The 23,523-nt window shown below is 38.9% G+C and overlaps 1 protein-coding gene across 5 annotated transcripts in view; it reads right to left on the minus strand.

Annotated features, from left to right (window-relative positions):
* clip1b (CAP-GLY domain containing linker protein 1b) overlaps positions 1 to 23,523 on the minus strand; it is a 34,315-nt gene that overhangs the window by 9,164 nt on the left and 1,628 nt on the right. For 3 of the 5 annotated variants that reach the window (XM_032539157.1, XM_032539153.1, XM_032539156.1), the window contains 15 exons: positions 22,262 to 22,448; positions 20,339 to 20,719; positions 20,126 to 20,256; positions 18,978 to 19,102; positions 18,652 to 18,853; positions 18,019 to 18,216; positions 17,684 to 17,787; positions 17,476 to 17,536; positions 15,336 to 15,440; positions 13,573 to 13,734; positions 13,202 to 13,297; positions 12,134 to 12,191; positions 11,924 to 12,009; positions 8,908 to 8,982; positions 3,661 to 3,767 (listed from right to left, as the gene is read on the minus strand). In XM_032539157.1, the coding sequence (XP_032395048.1) occupies positions 3,661 to 3,767; positions 8,908 to 8,982; positions 11,924 to 12,009; positions 12,134 to 12,191; positions 13,202 to 13,297; positions 13,573 to 13,734; positions 15,336 to 15,440; positions 17,476 to 17,536; positions 17,684 to 17,787; positions 18,019 to 18,216; positions 18,652 to 18,853; positions 18,978 to 19,102; positions 20,126 to 20,256; positions 20,339 to 20,719; positions 22,262 to 22,370 (2,000 nt within the window). In that variant the 5' untranslated portion in view covers positions 22,371 to 22,448. Of the gene's footprint in view, positions 1 to 3,660; positions 3,768 to 8,907; positions 8,983 to 11,923; positions 12,010 to 12,133; positions 12,192 to 13,201; positions 13,298 to 13,572; positions 13,735 to 15,335; positions 15,441 to 17,475; positions 17,537 to 17,683; positions 17,788 to 18,018; positions 18,217 to 18,651; positions 18,854 to 18,977; positions 19,103 to 20,125; positions 20,257 to 20,338; positions 20,720 to 22,261; positions 22,449 to 22,612; positions 22,688 to 23,523 lie in introns of all 5 variants that reach the window. The other 2 variants (XM_032539154.1, XM_032539158.1) reach the window with 2 other exon arrangements.

A 23,523-nucleotide genomic window follows, 5' to 3' on the forward strand; every position in this document is an offset into this window, starting at 1 on the left:
TGATATAAAAACCTTTAGAAACGGGGTTATGTTGATCCGAGGACAACACAAGGGTTAAAGGATTTGACAGCTGTAAAGCCCACTGTGATTCATACACGCTGCATAGCTACAAAGATACAGTAGTTGATACAGTACATCCACAAGTCGTGAAAACTACCAACAGGATATCATAAAGCTGACACTGTAATCTGAGCACGAGATCAACTTTAGACCCCGAGACAGCTGCGCAGACTGTGTTGTCTGCGAATCTGAATCTGGATTCTCCTTCCTGGATGCAGGAGCCAAATGGTTTTCTGGAGAAATTGAAATTAGCTCCATGTGGGTCATTCTTAGGATTTGTGTCAAAGGAAGAAGTTACGTGTGACTAATGGCTTCATCTGAGCACCAGTTGGGGGAAATGTTTAGCTGCCTGCTGTATAATCACATCGGCCATGCCTCTATAGCATCCACTCCACTCACACACACAACAGGGAGGAGTTAACGAAAACTGCACCATGTAAAAAGAAATGATTGGTGAACATATACTTTGAAGCATCACTGCTGTCTCTGTCACTTGTGTTCTCTTTCAGGATGTAAGAGGAACAAATGAAGCAGTACGTGTAGCAGCTGAGTGTCAGCGTCTCCAGTTTTGCTTGGGAAACCGTTTGATGCTTCATCTATAGTTGAATATCGCTGTAGTTCTATGCTTCATGTCTCATCAGAGAGAATTGAAACTGCAACACATCAAAACACATCGATGAAAACAAGAAATCCTAAAGCTGCATTCATTTCTTCTGATTGGTTTGACCACTTTGGTCCAGAATTAAATAACAATGTTTGGATTAATTGTCATTAAGTTTAGTAAAGAGATTTATGTCCCTGGGATGAACCCAACTGACTTTGGTGATCCTGGGAGTTTATCTTCAAACATCAACATGAGGTTAACATTTGTGTTTTTTTACATAATTTATCTCCGCTTCTATTAAATGGATTTCCATAACATTTGGTTATAAAATTCATGTTCACCTCAGGATGAATTGTAATAACCTTTTTTGATCCCTCCACTTTTCATAGGGTCAGAGTATTAATTTGCCTACAACTTTGTTCTGACGAAATGCCTGCAAAACTAATCCTAATCCAATCAGTCTCAGATGTACATTGTGTTTACTGCTAATTAGCCATTCTTAGCGTGCTAACACACAAAACTAAAAATGGTGAATATCTGCTAAACATCAGCACATTGTTACCGTGAGCATATTAGCATGCTGACGTTAGCATTTAGCTCAAAGCACCACTGTTCCAAAGCACAGACTCACAGAGCTGCCAGCATGGCCGTGGACTCTGGTTTCAAAAACTTGTAAATGAGGACAGTTTTTCTCTGGAAGATAAAGCCTATCGCTATGTACACAGCAGCAACAACAACAACAGACAAAGTACTGAGGATGTGACCCACAGTAGCACCAAAAACAAAATAAAACACAAATCTGAGCTGAGCTGTGGTGCACACAGCTGCTCTCTCAGATGCCACAAGAGTCACATTGATTCAACACACACACACACACACACACACACACACACACACACACACACACACACAACACACACCACACACACCACCCACACACACACCACACACACACACAGATACTCTGATGTCATAGTGAAAGCAGCCGCCATGCAGGAGCCTGCGGTCCTAGGAGGAGAGAGGGAGCGATTACATAACATAACATCAGACTGAGGAAGGATGGAGGAGCACGGTTGAGATGAACAGGATGGGGGTGGAGGGAAGGAAACTGGAATAAAGCCACAGAGCTCTTTAACATGCTTCCTCCATTAATAGACGTTTGTGTTTTTTAATGAAGTATTCAAAGAAACACATATGCTCCTTAAGGGGATGAAGCTGCTTTTGTTTCACTGTTCTAAAGCTATTTGTTGACATCTCCATCTGCTACCCCCCCCCCCCCCCCCCCCCCCCCTTCATGATGCTACATATTGATGCACTATAATTCAGCAATTAGATCCATCTGGAACTCTGACGTCACCGCTCTGATGACTCAGGGGAGGTGTGGCAGAGGATGAAGACTCAAAAACCACACACCACATACTTACCACACACACACACACACCCACACACACACACACACAAACCACACACACACACAACAACACCACCACACACCACACACACCACACACCACACCACACACACACACACACACACACACACACACACCACACACCACCCAACACACACACACACACACACACACACACACACATCTATAAATAGACCTTGACATCAGGCTGGAGATTTACCACAAACAACAAAGTAAAGTAGAAAGACTGCTATTAAAAGATGGAATATGTTTACCCCACATCAAAAACTTCGGATTCAGATGAGCGATCAGTTAAAGCTTGGCTGGTCGTTAAAATCTTAATGAATTTGTTGCTATGCCAACACAGTAGAAGATATGAAAGTATCGGTGATGTAAATGTGCTGTTTTTATGAGCTGAGCGCTTTTACATAGTACAGGAACCATTCACACACTGTGAACGTACGGTGCCGTACAAGGAGCCACCTGCTCATCAGATAAACACTCACACTCCAATAGGTTCATTGTCTTAATCAAGGACACTCTGCCATGGGACAGGACCAGGGATCGAACCACCAACCTACCGATTCTGTGGCTACCTCTGAGCCACAGAATCTGCTTTATCACGTTTTGCTCTCATTGGTCCATAGAGGTCTTAAAGGGCCAAACCCGTGCTTTTTCATGTTTTGTTTCCATTTAGTACTTTACACCATAGCAAACCGTTATGCAACAAAATTAGGTTTTACAAGTCTGAATGCATTTTTCAGGTTTATGTATCTTACATATTGCAATTGTACTGTTAATTGAGCATGTTTCAATAAAACAAATCTTTACAAAAAAAGACTTGTTCAACACTTGTTTCCACACAATCATAATGCCACATTTACAGAAAATTATGGATTTATCATACACAACTCAAGCAGATTTAAAAAGTTGCTACTTGATTTTCAATCTATACGGAAATGGATGGAAACCAAATGCTACTGGAAAAGTCCATCTGAAGCATACATGTACTATACTATAACATATATAAAAAAGTATAAGTGTAACATGTAATGTAAAAAGGATACATTATTTGTAGTTAAGGATATTAACCCTGTCCTTAAAGGATGGATGAACAACATTTTGAGGACTCTTGGTTTGAAATGTTTTATATGAAGCAACTATATGCAAGACTTTTCTTCTGTGCTTATGAGTGTTGGGCATTGTGCTTCCCTTACATCCATCATCCATAATCACATAATAGCAGCTTCTGGCTAATTATGGGCTTTACACAACAATTTAAAGCATATTTACAAGTAGAAGCGTCCCTCCTGGAGAGCTACAGACGGAGCCACCTCAACATATTTGACATATTAGCGTTGAGTTTTTAAAATATTTCTTTGAATGTTTAAAAGCAATTAAATCAAGCCCCATTTGCAGAGTCCTTTATTTTATTAGAGCTTGAAAATGCAGGCTGGATTTTTAATCAACAGTTTAGACCCACAGGGCAGATTAACCACACCAGTCTAATGAACTGGCTGGCTGGGGTCACCTTTAGAGGCAACACTCGCCAGGAAAAAACACATTAGTTATCATGAGTACTCACATTTCCTTGCAGAGGACTCCGATTCGCTGGTTTTCTGAGCTGCTCCGCTCTTTCGACAGACTGAGCTCCTCCTGGTATTTGGAGTTCTGCTGTTTCAAAGCCTCAAGCTGCAGAGGAACAGATACAGGAGAGGGAAAGAGGGTCAGAAAGAACGTATACACACCAAGTTACAACAACAAAGAACATAAAAGGTATTAATAGGTTTTCTCTTTTGCTCTTAACATATTCAAAGCTTAAATGTTGTTACTGGACACTTCATCCTGATTTGGACTGGATTTATTTCTCAAGGGTAGGCGGAGTGATTTTACCATTACTTGCACTAGTCACTGATTTTAATCCCATCCTGAGCACGCATGTGGATACGCTTTCACACAGTAATAATTACAGCTGCAATTACGGATTCAGAACTGGCTGTTCCTCCAGTAATTTGAATCCCATCTGAAATGACGTCCGTATTTTAAAGATGATCTAATATGACGACAGAAAAGAGTAAAGCTATCAGGAGAGTAAGAGGTCATTAAATATGCTGTTGTAATGGCAGCTACAAATACAGTACTTATACTATATTTATATACTTGTTCATATACTGTCCTTGGTTCAAGTCTCGTTAGAGACATTTGCTGCATCTCACTAATAATCTCGTTAATTTCATGTAAACAAGCAAAAACAAAACGCCTCCACCTCCACCCCCCCCCCAAAACATACATATTTAAATAAAAAGTTGACTTAAAAAAAGTCTATGTTGACCCCTAATCCATTCATCATCCAATCGTTATAGCCCTACTATACACGATAAACATATATTCATCATTATATTCCCCTGTCCCATTTAAAATGTTTCTACTCAGAGGCAAAGCTGACGTCACAAAAAAAAAAAGACATTCTGGGTCATCAAAAGTGAAACTGCAGTTAATTCTTAAAATACACAACACCTTGATATTTGAGTCAGCAGAGAGCAGAATGGGTTCAATTCATGTGAAGCTAAAAATAAAAGCCCCAAAGACATAACTTCCTCCATCTTTAACCCATGCAAACTATTAGTTACTTATTAAAGTCAGATATCTGTGATTCTAAACACATCTCACACATCAGGAAATTGGCACGTGCAGCGTGCCTTAAAATAGTCAATGACTTATTAACAAGTGAGTTTTAAATCAATGCCTTTTCTGCAGCTGGATTCAAATAAAAATAAATTAAAAAACCTCATCTTTAATGATTCACAGTGAAACCGCATGTGTCATGTTTCTGTTTGCACATGAACACATCTTCAACTGTGTTTTGGATGCCTTAGCATGTGAGTTTTTGACTTTTTAAAACACCTTAATAATATTAACATACACCTCCAAAGTGAGATCTGGTCTGCACGGCGTGCTCACATATAAACATAGATATAAACATGCATAATTGTACACAAATGCAGAATGAATACAGGTTATCTTCTCTGGTCACAAGCACTGGCAACATCATGAAATCTTACATCAACTGAAAGACAAACAATCATTTACAAGAGCTAATTAGAGATGCAAAATGTTTTTTTATGTTGAATATGCCGTATATGATATACATGTGTATAGGAGTGTTTTTTCCTTGCTCTCTTTGACAAAAAGAACAAAAACAAAAACATTTGATTCCCAAGAAAAAGAAGCTAGTTAGACATACTAGCACCATCTCTATGTGCATACAGTGACAGTAAATGCTCCTAATTCGGCTGCACTGATCAGGTTTGAATCCCGAGCTAAAAAACAAACCAAAAGCAGAGAATCCTACCTGGTAGTGAGGTGAGTAGATGTTACTGGAGTAACCCTGATGCAGAGCAGCTATATCCATACCTAAACAGCTCACCACTGCTGGATTTTAAACTATGTTCACCTGCTAAACAACAGCAGTGTTGTTGCTATGTCACCCTCTCTCTACAGCATCACATGTAGACTGAAACAAGCTGAGCATCAATAAACCATCAGCCCTCATCGCCGTGCACGGCTGCGAGAGGGAAATGGAGAGAGCGTGTCGCCTCAGCAGCCGCTCTCTCTCTCTCTCTCTCCCATTATGTAAGCCCAACCAGAATCAGCCCCCCCCCCCCCCCCAGCATACTGCTCACACTCTCGTTCCCCCCCTTTCCAACACCGTATGTACACACTCCTCTAAAAGATTCACCTTTCATTCAGTATTTAACATAAATCAAAGCAAAGTAGTTGACCTGCTGGCACTAGCTGACCCCTTACACTACAACGTCTGATAAAAACTACAAGCCAAAATATTGTAGTCTCTCATACTGTTTTAGTGATGTGTCTGTACACAGACGGTCTAACTAAGGCTGCAACTAAAAACAAAAAGCATGTTAATGTTCTGTCTGCCCCCCACTAGACTCCAGAATCACTCAGTGTATTATAATATTACAATAACTAGCAAAGAACCACGACTTAAAAGCTGAAACCAACAAGTTGTTTGCAATTTTTCTCAAAAGGTGATACAAACAGGGGTGTCTCCGTGGCTTAAGGTTTAAGAAAGCAACCAACGTCTGTAGTTTGAGTAATTCATATCGAGTCTTACGCCGTTTTAGTGACGTGTTGTAGCTACACACAGACAATCTTACTGGGGCTGCAACTAACAATTTTATTTATTATCGATTAATCTGTCATTTGTTTTCTCTCTTGGTAAGAGAATGGTGATTATTTATATCTCCTTTTGGCTGACCATTACTCAAACATCCAAAGATATTCTATCTATCTGAAATCTGAATCAGAATAAATCAGAAAAAAAAGCAAATGACCACAACTGAGACACCGTTCAAACCAAAAGGTTTGTGGAAGGACGAAAATAAACATGACAAAAACAAAATATACAAAGCATGTTTGTATTTTGTCTCTATCTCCCACTCTACACAAAAATCCCCAAATATTTAGTTTATTTTCATAAAAGACAAAGAAAACCAGCAAATAAACACAACTGAAAAGCTGAAAAACTGCAATTTTTCTGGCATTTTGCTGCATCTCTCTAACTCATTTCCTTGTCATTTCCCTACTCTCTAATAAAAAAAAGAAATTAAAAATTAAATTAAATTAAAAATTACACAAAATAACAATGATATTAATAACAACACTCAAACAATTTAATTGATTGCCAAAGTTTCAGCTCTGGATCCGAAAGAGTGAAAGAAAGAGCCCATCCAAGTTCAACTGCTAAGTTAACCCAACAGCAATGTGTCCACCACAAACAACACACACACACACACACACACACACACACACACACACACACACACACGTGCAGCATTACATCACAACTTACAACAACATGGCTGAGCGAGCAGAAGAAGCAGAGGTTAGAGCGTCCCAGCTGAATAAATAACGTGTGTTTCTTTTACTCCCCAGAGACTAAACTCCTGTTCTCGTTGTACACACGCTGCGCTGATCCTTTCAGTTTCCTAAAAGAAAGATCATTTACAGTATTTTGTCTGTTGTTCAGTCAAAGCTTTAAATATCGTATGTTACCTTTTGCCCTGTTTAGGTGAGTGTAAGCATATACAGTATATATATATATATATATATAATATATGATAATATAATTTAAATTCACAGACAGAGCAGAAAAGAACAAAGTCATGGAGAAAGGGTCATATTTTCAGCTCATTCTGACAACACCAGTACAGTATAAAAACGGTGGTATGGAGGTATTTATTGTAGATATTTATCTAATTTCATAAAAATATAACTCACAGTTAACACTATGGACGGCAAAATGACTCAAATTAAATAAATAAATATGTAATGAGGTAACATTTTACATAACACCCCATTTATAATTTATAGGCAGTAAAATAAATTGTGCATTACACAATATGACGTAGCTGTGAGCACAAATAAGGACATATTTTTACGTGTTCATTATTGTATTATAAAAAAAACTAAAACTCCTCTTATAAAGCATATGTAACTGGTGAATATTAAAGTTAATTCATTTACATATTTTATATTCACTTATTTATTGTGTGCAAACTGTTTTATGACATTATGTACTATATAATATTTCCATATTATACAGACAAACACTAAGTTTCCTAACTGATACTGTTAGTTTACAAGTACAATACAGGTCTTAGATACTGTATTTATGTATGTATGTATGTATGTATGTATGTATGTATGTATGTATGTATGTATGTATGTATGTATGGGTACATGTGTACTGCTTTCCTTTTAACTTGAGTTTAATTGCTCTTTTATAGTTTAGATGTTTCCTCTGGGGATCATTTTAACTTCTTCCACCTTAAAATCAGTGCCTTAAATACTTCAATCCCCAATAACAGCAGGTAGAGTCCCGTAAGTTATGTTGCAGTGCTAAAATATGTTGCATCATGAAAGAAAATGGTGCCATGGGATGACTAAAATAGATACGACCAAGCATGTTTACGTTCAGTCTCTAATCTCCTGTCTCGATTTCCCTCGCTGTCATGACACTAAACATCTGGAGCTTACAAACAGCTGGAGTCAGAGTGAATGTAGGAGAACAAGAGGGCACCAGAGAGTCATAGACTGAGTGAGTGAACGGCTGCAGGTGGAACACAGTTTGAGGAGCAGCATGGATTGAGTATGAAATGATAAAAATATCAAGTTACAGATGGAGGCTGAGAGGGAAGACACAGGAAGACATTAAAAGAGAGCGAGAATGAGACGGCCCACAGTATATCTCATGCATGGCTGATTAGACGCGATGACTGGGACTTGCACAGTCACATGCGGTCAGTGTGGAAATCCTGAATACGTAATCAAAACCCTGCGGGTTTCAAATGCTAACGTATGTATGCGCACGTGTGAATCATTTCACAGGGCTGTGAACACTTAAAGGGATAGTTTGGATTTTTTTAAGGTTGTATGAGCTATTTCTACATAGTCAGTGTGTTGGCTAGAGTAGATGGCAGATGACACAAGCCCAGTTTGGAGAAGCAGACAGGAGTACAAACACGGAAGATAAGCAATGTCCTGCTGTGGATGGAGACAGCAGCTTTAGCAACAGCTTGTAACAGTTGTCAAGGCTAGACATGAGAAGATGCTTTTGTTTACTTCTATCTTCCATTTCATTTCAAAGATTTGTTTTTATTTTGTGTGCTAAATCTGCCACCGTTATCATTACATATGTGATGTGTGACAGTGTAAAGATTGTCCAAAGAGCATACCAAAAATACAACCTATAGTAAAAAGACAATTTGGGGACTTCAGTGACAGTTCAGTCATTGCTGTATATGCTCACCTGTGTCTCCAGTGTCTTATTGTCATTGGTCAGCTTTTCAAAAGACAGGGCCGTCGTCTTTGACTTTTCAGTAGCCTGAAAAACATTAATAACATTTAGCTCCACACTGTAAGGTAATATGTACCAAACAAATATTATTTATGACAAAACAAGCTTGTTTTCAAGAGAATATTTGTTTTGTGATCAAGAGAAAATGGTTTTATTATTGCCTGATCTTGACATTACGTGTTGTTAAAAAAAATGTCTCTCCTTTCAACTTTCAAAATACTTTTTCGTGATCATAAAATCGTTATTTTGAGATCACGGGAAAACTGAACATGTCCTGCTGAGATCATTCAATACAATGACACAAAAGCAAAGCATGTTTCTGAGTATTATCTGGCTTTTTATTTTATTTTACTATGTTGTGTAATGTGTCTTATCCTGTTTTTTAGTTTGTATAGCATTTAATAAAGCTGTATTAATATATTGTTTGGCCACATTGAAACAGTGGAGACAGGCTGTAAAAAACAACACTGACATTCAAACAGTTGCTTATTCCCAAATCCAAGAGAGGGTCACAATGATGATTCATCACGAGTCTTTGTGTCTACCTGATGAATGTCCAATATTCTGTCTCTTTCAGCTTATTTGCCCTCCACCAACTCCTGAGGGAAATAGCTTTCTCTTTAGCTGCTAAAAGCTCCACTAAGTTCACCAGCTCGTCTGTAACCGAGTCTGTCTGCTGTTCGCGGCGCAGCAGGTCGTGATTAGTGAACAGTGCCTTTTTACAGCTCTTTTCTGAAAAACAGCGGCTGCTGGAAACAAGGCTGATAAAAGCCTTGAGAGCAAATCAGTAAAGGGTAAACAGTAAAGTCACAGGGCGTCAAAACAAAAAAATTAGCTTAAAGATGCTAAAATACTCTGCAGAGCTCAGAGGAACTGCAGAGCCAGGTGATAGTTCTCCTACAGATCCATTGTTAATTTTAAATATCAATTGGAAAAGTCCAAAATAAGATATCATTTAGATTCTCTTGTGCAAAACAACATACAAAAGGCACAAAGATCAGAATCACTCTCAAGTTCAGGCTCAAAGTCTAAACAGACATGATTATTTAAAAGACAGCATTACATAAACAGACCGGAAAAATAAGAGGTCATTAAAATGTTGGCTAAAAAAGGAAAGAGAGCTTTTTACCGAGTCCGCCTCAAGCTCGTTCAGCGGTTTCAACGTTACATCCATTTGTAATTTTTCCCATGAAGCAAGAGCAAAAAGCTTTGACTTTAGGGAAAGAGAACAACACACTCGCTTATAACTGCAAAGTGTAACGTCTACTGAGAATCTTCTTAGAAATATTAAAGCAGCTGAAAGAGTGGACTCTGTTTTACCACTTTATTTATATTACTGCTGTTTTATAGGCTCACAAGTTGGTTTTGTGTGATTAACTTTTTGTACTTTAAGTATATTTAGATGCAAATACCTCTGTGTTTTTACTGAAGTATGATTTTGAATGCTGGACTTTTAATGTTAATGAGTATTTCTACATTGAGCTTTTTAATTTTACTTAAGTAAAACATCTAAATACTTCTTCCATCATTGTTAATTCCACATAATTGTTTCCTTCCACATTTCTTTTATATTATTTGTGATTGATAATAAAAACTCTTTTTCAAATCATGGTGACAAGCAGCCGCAGACCTTTGCAAAACTGTACAGCTTGAATGAAAGAAAAAAAAAAGACTGGTGCGTCAACTTATCAAATCCAAATGGGAATGAGAGTAATGTGTGCATGTGTGTGTTAGTAATGTTTTAACAACATAGAAAAATAGCCTGAGGCTATAGTCAGCTTTAGAGAAGAAGAGCTTCACTAAGTCTGAATAATAGCACACTGGAAGGATTATTCAAGTAAAGGCCACTTAACTGTACACTGACTACGTGCAGTAGGTGGAAGTACTCTGATTTTTTAAGTCAAAGTGAATATTACTTGAAGTGTGAAAGTAAAAGTACTCATTGTGCAATAAAATGTTCCCTGTCAGTGTTTTCCTCTTCTACCGGATGTTTCTGGACTAACATTCCTGCTACATTAATATTTATGTTACATTATTCTGCTGTATATGTTTAAGGTTGTGCTGATTTTAACTCCTTTATATATACTGTTGGGTAGTTTAATCTGCAGCAATGCATCATCTTCTATTAAATCCTGTTTGTAGCCTTGCTGTCCTGTGAGAACCAAGTCGCGGCGTCAGAAAAACAGCCCTGTTTTCAGCTTTGTGACGATGCTTTTCCCAGCTGATCCAAGAGGCTTTTTTAAACACTTTATTCAGCTTAAGAAGTAGGAGAATGTTTTTTTAGCACATAAAGGAACACTTCCTCCAATTTATCACAAACAATCAACATCAAAACATATGGAGATACATGGTTTTCACTGGACAGGAAGGGTAACTAAAGCTTTTTACATTTACCTTAGAGATGTAGAGGAGTAGAAGTATAGTATTGGAAAAATACCTGAGTAAAGTACAAGTAGGCCTACCTCTAATTTGAACTTAAAGGTGCACTGACACACTGTTTTGACTTGCATTTATGTGGTGAATGTAAAAATGAACGGCTACCTCCTATGTCCGCTCTAGCCGCTGAAAAAAAATAAGAGGCCAATTACAACAGTTGGTCAGTCTGACGTCATGTTGGCTGAGCTCATTACTATTCATGAGCTCTCCCAATTGCGCTGGGTAAAGGATGCTGATAGCCAGGCTCTCATTGGCTAGCTTTTAGCCAATCTGAGTCAAGCAGCTTAGCTCGTTGAATATTAATGAGAACTGGCACTAATCAAGTCTTCCTGCAGGCTTTCTATACCAAGACAGAATGGCTTGAAACAAGGTAACCAAGGTATTTTTCCACAGAAAATGTTACAAAGTCCACGGTAGAACTTCATACATTACCACAAAGTAATCTAATACATGTGGCAAGGCACCTTTAAGTACAGCACTTGAGTAAATGTACTCAGTTATCATCAACCACTGACTACATGTGTAAACCTACCTGTGTCAGCTCTTTCTCTCTGCATTGACTTTCCTCTTTCAGGGTTTGGATTTCTTTCTTTGACTGCTCCACACTCTGCTCCAATTCTGACAGAAATCCGAAAGACAACATCAACTATAACCATACCATAATCCTCTTCACTCAGAAAAAAACTGATTACACACTTTCTAATGAGCATAAACTCAGTTAAGATCCATTTCATACGATTACCTTGCATGGTCTTTGCTGTCCTCCTGTTCTCCTCCTCAGCTGTCTCAAGCTTTTGTCTCTGAAATGGAGAAACATCGGCGTAACTACGAGCCAATCACTCCCATAGTCACATTCTTCTACCTTGAGCTAATAATGACTGGGCCCCAAAAACATGCAAGGTTTGTGGATAAAATGCCTCTCTTAATGAGGCCACTTTAACGATGCCCACAAGCAAAACACCTCACAGAGAAAAAATAACACAAATAAGGCAAAACTACAATTACAGATCAGACCCTCACAGACATGCACTTCATCACGGAAATCTGTTATAGAATATATAATTATAGAATAAACTCCCAAAGCCACTTTTCTGAAAAGATTATGATGGCATTATTACTTAGGCAGACCCAATAAGATTTCTGTCACACTTTTAGAGCTAAAGTAACAAGTGGACACAATAAATAAATCAACTATTTTTATAATGTATTAATGAAGTAATGTAATTTTAAAGCAAAAATGCCAAACAATTCCAGTGGTCCCAGCTTTTCAAATGTAAATGCTAACTAGCTCTACACTTCAATTTAAGAACATTTACTACATTATCTCATTGCATGCTTATGTCCATGTCTTCTACATAGGTCCATGTCTTCTAAATTAAATCAGCAACTGGTGAGATGATGACTTTTTGCCTTTTCTTTTGACTCTGATGAAGACACACTTGTGTTGAAACAGCGGCTTGTTTGCTACAAATCAATCAGCGTGATCAGTCCTTTTTTCTGAGAAGTGGAATCATTGCAAGATGGGCAGATAACGTCTTTTTACATGCAGCTTTAGCCTCAATCTTTGGCACTAAACCATGTATGAACCAAATGAATGCAATGAGTGTAAAACAGCACATCACATTTATGTAACAAAGTGCATGTCTAAACAACAAAGATGTATATTTAAAAGCCCCAAATTCATCACTTCATAACAGATATTGGAAGGCAGAAATTTTGGAGATTCTACATCGTCCTCGGTTTAATAGTCACATTATCTCTTTTCTCTGTTTATTTGTGATTATTATGCACCAAGTTTCCTCCTTCTTACCAGGCTGGTCAGCTGCTCTTCCAGAGAGCTCTTATCTTGCTGCACAGACTGAAGCGCTTTCTGTTTGCTCTCTACGTCAACACTCAGCTCACTGATCTGTTGGGGACACACGGTATAGAAATACATGCAAATCTGAGTAGAGCCATAAATGATGCATCATCACAGCAGCTTTAACAAACCAAACATAGGAAGGAACACAGGCCTATTTACATTAGGAGCTAAAAGAAGGGTTGTAAATAGAGACTGCATCATTTCTTTCTGTTTTACATTATGCCATAAATTATACGACAATGACAATGATGAATAATCCATTTTACAAGCGGAGAGTATCATATAGCTGCTGCCCAGGTTCCGACTCTCTTTCCACAAACCTTTTTCTCCTGAGACAGTGCCTGGGCCTTGAGGCTGCTGATCTGTTGCTGGGACAGAGACGCAGCGTCCTCCTTCTGCTGGGACGCCCGGAGCCTGAGCTGCAGGTCGGCCACCTCCCTCTCCAGCTCCATGATCCTGGAGCGCTCAGACACTGTGGCCACCTGAAGCAGAAATGTAGAAAAGGAGACATGAAGATAAAAAAAGAGACAGGGGAGCTGACAGAGGGGAGTGGTAGAGGAAACAGTGGACCTGGGTGGTGTTGTCAAATAAACTAATATAAGCTTTAACCTGATTTTCAGATTTCTGTAGTTTTATTTACGGTCAAAATAGTTTGTAAGAACGCTGTATGTGAATATTGTAGAACTGCAACTAACAATTTTGAAACATGTCAAAGTTCAAACAGCCCAAGGTGACATCTGAACGTTGCATGTTTTGTCTGACCAACAATTCCAAAACCAAAAGATATTTCATTATTACAAATGTATAAGAAAGAGAAAAGCAGAGAATCCGCCAATATTTGGCATTTTAACTTGATAAATAAAGACTTACATGAGTATTTTATGATCAAAATCAATTAGTCGACTAATTGTTTCAGCTCAAAATGTACTAAATTATAACACCTCATGTATCTCTTTCATATTATTATCCTAATTATTTTCTTATTTACATTTATAATTTTCAAAGTCAAGAATTTTGGTCTGTAAATCTCATATCATCCATCAAATATCCTAAAAAAATAAAATCAACTTATTCTGAGTGGCTACAATTGATTCATCGGAAAGAAAAATCCACTCCACAAGAGGACCGGAGCAAAGTTTCAACCACCGACGGAGAATCTGGTGCAGGTCAGGATTTACTCTCTTACTCCAGGAGAAAGACCGGTCAAAGCTTGGACCTTCTGGTTAAAAGACCAAGAATAGTAGTGTTTTACATTTTTCTTACGGTCAATTGATCCCATGAAAAGGCAAAAAGCAACAGTGAATTTATCTACTAACAAGTTTTACTTTGTGTGTATACAGTATATCTTATCCTCTGTGCCATAGAGCTCTATTGCTGTCCAAAAAACTATTGAAAGCCAACTTGTTGCACTGGCTGACATGTTCCTTCATTATTTTGAACACACACAAACACACAAACACACACACACACGAACACACACACACACACACCGTCCTGCTGCCACAAATACTCACTAGAGCACCAAATGTGGCTTAATCCGCCACTGAAAATAGTCCCCAACACATGCACTATTTTCTTCTGTTTGTTAAAAACTACAGTGGCCAGCTGTTTTAGATACTGAGCCTTTTTTCTTTTTAAAGAAAATATATGATTGTGAGCTGTTTTAAAGTTGTACATCTCTGGAAGGAAACAATGTACTTTGGTTTTAAGTGCAACAGATATGAAAAGTACTAAAAGACGTGGTTGTTTTGTTTTTATCATGGGATTTGTTGAAGAAAAATGATGACCATCATGGTCAACAGCACAGTCATTTCCAGACTATCAGACTGTCATTTTTTTTTACTTGCACACATGCATCATTTTTATTATGATGAACTTGTTATTAGAAAAGCTCAAGGCCAATGAGATGTTAGCGTCCCCTTGTCAGGGCAATGAGAGAAGCAACTTGTGATAAATCTGACTTTGCATAATGTTTGCACGCTGTGGTTCCTGCAATATATTCTGTACCATCATTAATAAACCCAGTGGGGGGGGGGAAGCATATCACTCAGCCCTGCTGTGGGGCTGGGACTGCCAGCATTACCCTAGTGTCCTCTAAATCCCTCTGGAGTTTTTCAGCTTTGGTCTTTTCAAAGAGAAGGCTCTGTTCAAGCTCCTTTATGTGGGCATGCTCCAGTCTGGACTGCATCTGTTAGTAAGAGAGAGCAGGAGGAGAAGGAGAACAAACACCAATGCAACACTGACATGCCAGCTTTGTGTGCCACACACAGAAGGAAGACAAGACTTTAAAGAGAAAGGCCAGTAAGTAAGAAAGCACTGAAGGTTTCCAGCATTTCAGTTACATCAGTTGGTTGTGAACAAAGGAAAAGATTGGCATTCTGCTCTGAGGAATATCAGGTGTTAATTATTTCAATAATCTCATTCTAACACTCCTCATTTTTATTTCTCTTCTACTGACACTTGTTTGCTTGAATTCTTGAAGGACACTAATTTAGACAATAAGTCCTTCTGAAGAGTAAAGAAGATGCAGACAAGAGAGGAAAATGAAAGCAAGAAAGAAGACTGAAGGCTGAAAGTTTTCATTTCAAGAACAGGCATGAGGATGAAAAGATGATGAGAGGATGGTCATGCATGAAATAAGCATGAATGAATGAAAAAAGGAGCAGGCAGAAAGACGTGTCTGAACAAAAAAACAAATGAATTGTATGGAAAGAACGCAGGAAAAGGAAAATCCTAAGACAGAATGATTTATTTAATCATCAGGAAATGCAAAGCAATAGTAGCAGTTAAAAGCCAAATGACCAGAGCAAGTAAAAAACAAAAGAGATCAAACTCAGGTGATCATTAGAAACGTGTACACAGGAGGGCTTAAGGTTGACATTATCTAGAACTAAGTGGAAATGGTTATTTCAAATAAGTTAATCAATTATCCATCTAGTTTATCAATAATCCACGCATGAATTTCACTACTAATTGAGCCTGAAATGTGAGATTTTTGTAGCTGTGAGTGAGAGAATATGTTTAATTGAGAACCAGATTACTAGGAATGTCACGAGAAGGGGTACTTCGGTACCAACTCGGTACCAAACCAAAATTCTCGGTACCAAACCAAAATTCTGAAAACGTGACAGTAGTCATTTTTCTACAGTGCCATAGGTACCGGGGAATGCAATCCTCCCGGACCTGACGGGGGCAGTACAGTATATACGTCTAACGTTATAAATGTTCCAGTCTGCCGCCAAACGCTGAAGAAGAACGCAGACTAGCAGTAAATAGCCCGCATTCAGCTTCTGGCTTTGCCGTCGCCTACATCTATGGAGGCGGCATTCACGACTTCACCTGGTGAACTCATGGAAGACGTCACCACACGCTGGCTGTGTGGTGACGCCAGGCTTCAGGGCAGCCAGCTGTGGGCTCCAGAAGACTGACGTTGCTGTCTCCAGGTTACATGTAAATCACGCTCTCCTTGCCCCCTCCACACCACACAAAACAGAAAGTAAAAATAACAAACACTGACATTGAAAGAAGAGTGACATGACACTGCCCATCAAATGTTTATCCTTTGTGTCGTCTTCCCGTCAAAACTGAAAATCAACACTTTTGACGCTTTTTTTCAATGTTTGTCACTATGTTTGACGTTTTCAACACTACGTTACACTAACTTGTTAACTTTAGTTTTTACAGGTATTTTTGGGAATTTATGATCAATAAACCTCATTTATAGCAAATTATACCTAATGTTTGAGTTAGAAAAGCAGAAATTAGGAATTATTTAGACCAAAATTAAAGGAATGGATGTTGATGGATAATCACAGACTGGAATATGTCAACTTTCACTCAATACTATTTCAAAACCATTTCAATGTTGTTGTTTTTTTAACAAATGCTATAAAATTGAATAAGACGCCCCCAAATTTTATGAAAGTAGAGATTTGTACTTGCCAAAGAGCGTTGTGTGGAATCAATCATGTTATTTGGGTAATTACAATTGGGTAGTTAAAAAGAACATTGATATAGGAAAACGGGTCAATTTGACTTGAGGACAACACAAGGGTTAAACAAAGGAATTTAAGTATTATTTTTAGTTTCATCTTCTTTCTTGTTTTTACACAACGCAGTAATCAACTTTGGTATCAAGTATTGTGTACTTTTGTTGGTATCGGTACCAACTAGTAGATTTTTGGTGTCGTGACATCCCAACAGATTACATAACCACAAGTTACCTCCAGGTCTCCTCTGGTGATGCAGGCCTCTTCCACACTAAACTGGAGATCTTCCACTTTTCTGTCAAACAGGAACAATCATAAACATTTCCTCCAACTGCACATATTATACAGTGACACATACAAACAATGCCACACCTGTTAACCACTGCTCTGACTTTATCCAGAAACAGTTTCATGTGCAGGCTACAGGCAGAGCCCAACTCACCTCTTCTCCTCCTCCAGCTGGTTGAGCAGCTCCACTTTGTCTCGATCTGCTGCCTCCACCAGCGAACGCAGCTGATCCAGCTTTGCCTCCATCTCCACTGCATACTGTCAACACACAGAATGAAGAACACTTAGCGTGAGTTGAGTTGGTTCTGGCATTAACAGCACATTAAGCTCCAATCACCAACATTTAGACCCCTTTTTTTTACCACTATGAATGACACTATCTTTAAAATGTTGTTTTGGAATCTATTTTTATGCTAAAATGACTTTCTGCTTAATATTTGCCTGTGTTCTTGTTTGACTGCCGATAACAGACGTGTGCATGTATCTGACCTGATCCCGTCCTTTCCTCAGCACAACCATCTCCTGCTGCATCTCTCCTGCATGGCTCGTAACCTTCGCCACCTCACATCTCTCCAGGTCTCGCTCCGCTAGCAGCTGTTCGATGTGCTGCTGCTTCTCCTTCAGAGCCTCCTGCAGCGCTGTGGTGCCAGAGATCTTACGAGCGTACCGAGCAGATGTCTCTGTCAGCTGGAAAGATACAGTGACAGATAGATTCACATTTAAAAGTTTGTATGCTGTCTGATACTGCTTCCTAGGCCAAAATATGACAGTTACACAATGAATGTTTGTACAAAGTTTCAAGGCAATAGTTATAGAGATTTGACTGACATACTGACATTGCCACTTGCATGGCTAAAAAAAACAGTTAAAGCACATTCAAATCATACTGTAGTTGCCATTGAAGGTTTAACAGTTTTATCTGCACATTTTGTGAGTTGACAAATACATTTTACATTTATTTAAAATGTCTCCTTATCAAATTGATATAATTGATAAAAAATGTAAATCAGGACACAAAAAACTTGAAAATGAGTGTTCTTATCCACCTATGGATACAGAACTTCGACAACTTCAACATGTGCAGTCACAGAGTGTTGGTGAACTGCACCGAGTGAGTCTTACCAGGCCCGCTCGGCTGGGTTTGCCGCTGATGGAGGAGGTGGCGGAGCTGAGCGAGCTGATGGAGGAAGCACTCGGGCTCTTCTTGAGGGTGGACCTCCTCCGTGAGCTCTTCGCTTTGGTCGGTGTGGTGCACGGGAAGCCGATCCGTGTCACCTTGTGGACCGGAGCAAACAGACCATACCTGGGCATGCACTGAAAGTATCTGAGAGAAAACAGTCAGGCACCAACTATACCCTCAGCACTGACAGGTGGTTTAGGAACATTTTCTTTACCTGTTTTTATATATACTATATATTATACATGTGTCTTTTGCCAGTGGTCTTTACCTGGTCCCTGCTACAGCTCCATCATTCTTGCCAAGAGGTTCATCTAGTTCCACTCCACACCACTCTCCTTTTGCAAAGTCTGCCTCTCCCAGAAACCGCACTACTCCTGCCTTGTTACCACCAACCTACACACACAAAATAATAATTTAAAAAGTATCTTTTTTATTTCTATATTTACACTTAAGGTCTTTGTCACAAAATGTGCCATTAAAATAAAGAATTGTGGGACTCCAGTAACACATAGTTGACACTTGGGACAGTTTGTTATGAGCACATTCTACTATTTAATAATTAAATTACCTACAGTGCCACTTGGAAATAAGCATTACCCTTTTACACAAGAACATATAATCAGTTGGTGCATTAAAATATATTACCAGAGCAAATTCTATTCAGCTTTTACACCAGATGAACACTTGTTTGACTCCAGACTGTCCAGAACTCAGCTGCCAGGCTTTTAACCAGAACAAAGAACTACGACCACATTACTCCTGTTTTAGCTTCATTACACCGGCTCCCAGTAGGTTTTAGAATTGACTTTAAAATCCTATTGATCACTTTTACAGCTCTTCATGGCCTCTTGCCAAGTTATATTTCGGACTTTTTAGTCCCATATACACCAGCACACACCCTGAGATCCTGGGGCTGAGGTCTGGTCTCTGTTCCAGAGTCTGGACTGAAAACTAAAGGGGACAGAGTGTACGGTATCAGGTCCCCGAGGCTCTAGACCCGCCTGCTTGAGGAAATCTGGTCAGCTGAGTCAGTGAACTCTTTTAAGTCCCTTCTTAAAACAGACTTTTATAGGAGAGCCTTTCCCGATCTTATTTGACTTTATTTTATCCCTTTTATTTTATTGTACTTAACTAATTTTATATCTATCTGTCTTTTAGTCTTTTCAATGTTTTCATGCTTTTATCTTTTTGTATTATTGTCTCTTGGGTGTTATTGTCTTTACACTTGTTAAAACACTTTGTAACTTGTACTTAAAAGTGCTCTACAAATAAAGATCATAATTATTATTGTTTTAGGACTGTTTTAGGATCAGAATACTAAAACTGTTCTTGTATGAGACCGACTGTTGAAAGAAAATAACACTATGTAAAGTATTCATTCTGAGTACATTAGTGATTCTACACCGTGCTGCTTACCAGCACACGGTCTCCCAGCCTCAGTTCCCTCCTCTTCTTCATGGATTCGGTGTCTGAGACATTAGACACCGACTCGCTGGATGTGAGCATACGGTTTAGTGCAGCACTTGTCTTTATGCCGGTGCCCTGAGCTGGACAAAAAAACGTCTTCATTTCACTGAAAAACAAACATATGTATCAATGTTTTCACTGATGTATCGTGATGGATTTTACCAGTCGAGTTAGTGCCAGCAGGTGCAGACTCGCTTGTTGCTGAGGCTGCTGGGGCTGGACTGGCCTGCCCCCCATTTGCCTCCTTCTCTGGCAGTGGAGTCTTGGACAGCTTTGAAGGCCGCGTGAATATCCCCTTCCCATCCTCACATTGGAAGTATCGGACCCCTGCCACAGACCCATCGTTCTTCCCGATATGCTCATCCAGCACAATCCCAGCCCACTGCCCGGGAGCAAACTGCGTGCCCCCAATAAACTGCACGTAGCCGCGCTTGTTGCCGTTGACCCAGACCTTCTCTCCAACCTGGAAGTCCGTACTTCCATCTTGAGTAGGCGAGGTCACACTGCCGGGGGACTTTTCATGAGGAATTGGCTTTGGAGAACCTGCAATCCCAATTATGATTTATTAACCTTTATTCACCGCTTTTTGCTATTACTGCTGACATCAATCAAACAAGTCAATTTAAATAAGTGTTTTAGTTCATGTTTACCTGGAAAGTTAGTTTGTTAACACGGTTGTTGTCACATAAACTCTAGCATGAAATACTGTTCACAATGCACACCACTACTTCTGTCTTTACATTTAAACATCAGCTTAAAACGACACAATTTACTGACTTGATGATTTTATATCTCCTGCATAGATCAAAGAATATGGAACAAAATCAAAAAAGTGATCAAGTTGCAAACTTCCAGTGCTCCAATTTCGGTGCTATAAGTACATTTTGGCTGAAAACAATACTGAGAATTGATATCCAGCTCAAACACTACATAAATATTGGTGAACTATGATACAACAGCTTAAAGTGCTCACATTTTGCTAATTTTCAGGTTCATAAATTGTATTTAGAGGTTGTACCAGAATAGTTTTATGTGGTTTAACTTTCAGAAAACACCATATATTTGTGGTACTGCACATTGCTGCCGCTCCTCTTTTCACCCTGTGTGTTGAGCTCTCGGTTTTAGCTACAGAGTGAGATATCTCACTTGGGAGTTGCACATGCGCATTAAGTACTGCTAGCTTGAGTATGAGGGTGTGCCATGCTAACAGCTAGGTGAGCATTATAACATTTGTCGAGGAAGTAAAGACTGGACTACAGTAGAGCTGTTTGGAGCAGTTTGTGAACAGTGTTTTCTCTATAATGTGCACAAAAAGACATATAACACAATTAAGGAACGGGAAAGAGCCAAAAAGTTTTATGTTACAATCTCTGAATCCCTCAAGACCAGAAATCCATGTTTTTGTTTGCCTTCTTGTTCACATAGAGGATGGAGGATAAGATCCATAAAGTACACTTCAACAGTTGGACTTTGTGATCAGACTGGCCCCCTGCTGTTGTTAAGAGCGGCCAGTGGTTACTCAGAGCAAACAGCACAACCAAGCTTTAGTTTTCACAGCTGCATGTTTATGGGGCCATTTTTAAACACAAATGTGCTGTTGTGTTGTCCTGTTCTGTTTATGTGTCTGTACCAAAATACTCATCACATCCTCCACTAATACTTTCTCCGTTATGTTATAGGGCTTCTCGATTACGGCAAAAATAATAATAATAATAATAATAATAATCACTGTTATTTAGGTCAACATTAAACTCACGATTATTTAACGCGATTACTCCCAGACGTTTGGAAAGATGTTATATTTATTAAATAAATAAAAAATAAAATGACAGTAAAACAAAATCAACAGAGAAAATAGTTTGAACTGTGAAATTTCCCTTAACACTTTTCCGTTTTTTTTAAACTTTTTTTATTCAGAGCTTGCAAAACGTACTGTGCAAAATAATCTTTTTTTTCTCTAGATTACTCCATTTTTTTGATCATTTTGGATCCAAAAATCATAAATCACGATTAAAATGTGATTTAGTGTACAACCCGAGTATGTCGTATAGTAAATAAGTATTTAAATAATTTCTTGGTTCTTACCAGAGGTCGGCGACATCTTTGATGGCACCACAGACGGTCGGACTATTTTGCTGGGGGGTTTGAGCCCGCTGGCCTTGCCTGGTGTACTCATGGCTCCTTGTCTGTCCATGGGTAGGGTCGGCCTGGCCGCGAGGGGGGACTAGGCCTTCCCCACCACCCCAAAAAGTCCCAATGTGATGGAAGGGAACTGGAAAACAAATGAAAAAGTCCCTTGACTCAGTTGATATATAAAACATTACGGTAAAAAGTACACCCTTTTTTATTCTATTAACTGTGACTAATGTGTTGCTGCTAATCACCTGCAGAAACTCATCACACAGTTGATATTTACCAGTTATTTGTCATAAATACCTTATTCATGCTTGGTAGTTGTAAGAAGGAATTTACGATCATGTACTTACAAACAGTGATTCCAAAATATAAAACCTACATGGAAGATGGCAGGTGTCTGCGAGTTGATCTCCATCCGGGATGAATTTATTTATCAATTAACTTGCTGGTTATTTTTCCATTAATTAATTTACTAATTCATTATTGTTTAGGCTATTACATTTCAGGTAACAGTGAAAATTGTCAACTGCAATGACCGTTTCCTTGTTTTGTCCAACCTACTGTCCGAAAACCCAAAGATATTTAAATTGTAAACCAATACAGATCAATATTTTGTACCACTACAGTACAGCTCTTTTTATTTTAAAAACAGATATTTTTATATTTCATACCCAAGATTACAAAGCTGTTCATTATCACTCATGTAATACATGTGATGTCCTGCTGACCGTGTGTCATGTGTGCCGTTTAACTCCGTAACGCCTTGTCTCTAAATGTCATAACACTGATGCTGATTTTCCATCTCAGACACTAGCATTCCTATCTCTGCAGGTCTTTCTCTGCAGGTCTTTCTCTGCAGGTCTTTCTCTGCAGGTCTTTCTCTGCAGGTCTCTGGCTGTAGGTGTTGGGCAGAGACGCCGTAGAACGTTATAAAGAATGAGTGATGGGCAGCATACTGACCACGCATTTTATTCATCAAGCAAGTGATTCACTGAGTCCAACTAGGTCAAAACAGATATTTTGTTTCACACGGTAAAGGCTGTTCCAACCTAGCACGCTCTACACTTAAAGAGTACGCCACAGATGTAGCATCCAATGACGCTGTCATACTCTAAATGGACAAAAAAAATGATCAAATCAAAGCAGCAGAACCACAGGGATTTCCGGCCATCATCAGGTTTAGGTGCAGCTCTGGAATAATGTATGTACTA

Source organism: Etheostoma spectabile, chromosome 16 (genome assembly GCF_008692095.1).
Source record: "Etheostoma spectabile isolate EspeVRDwgs_2016 chromosome 16, UIUC_Espe_1.0, whole genome shotgun sequence".
NCBI lineage: Eukaryota > Metazoa > Chordata > Actinopteri > Perciformes > Percidae > Etheostoma > Etheostoma spectabile.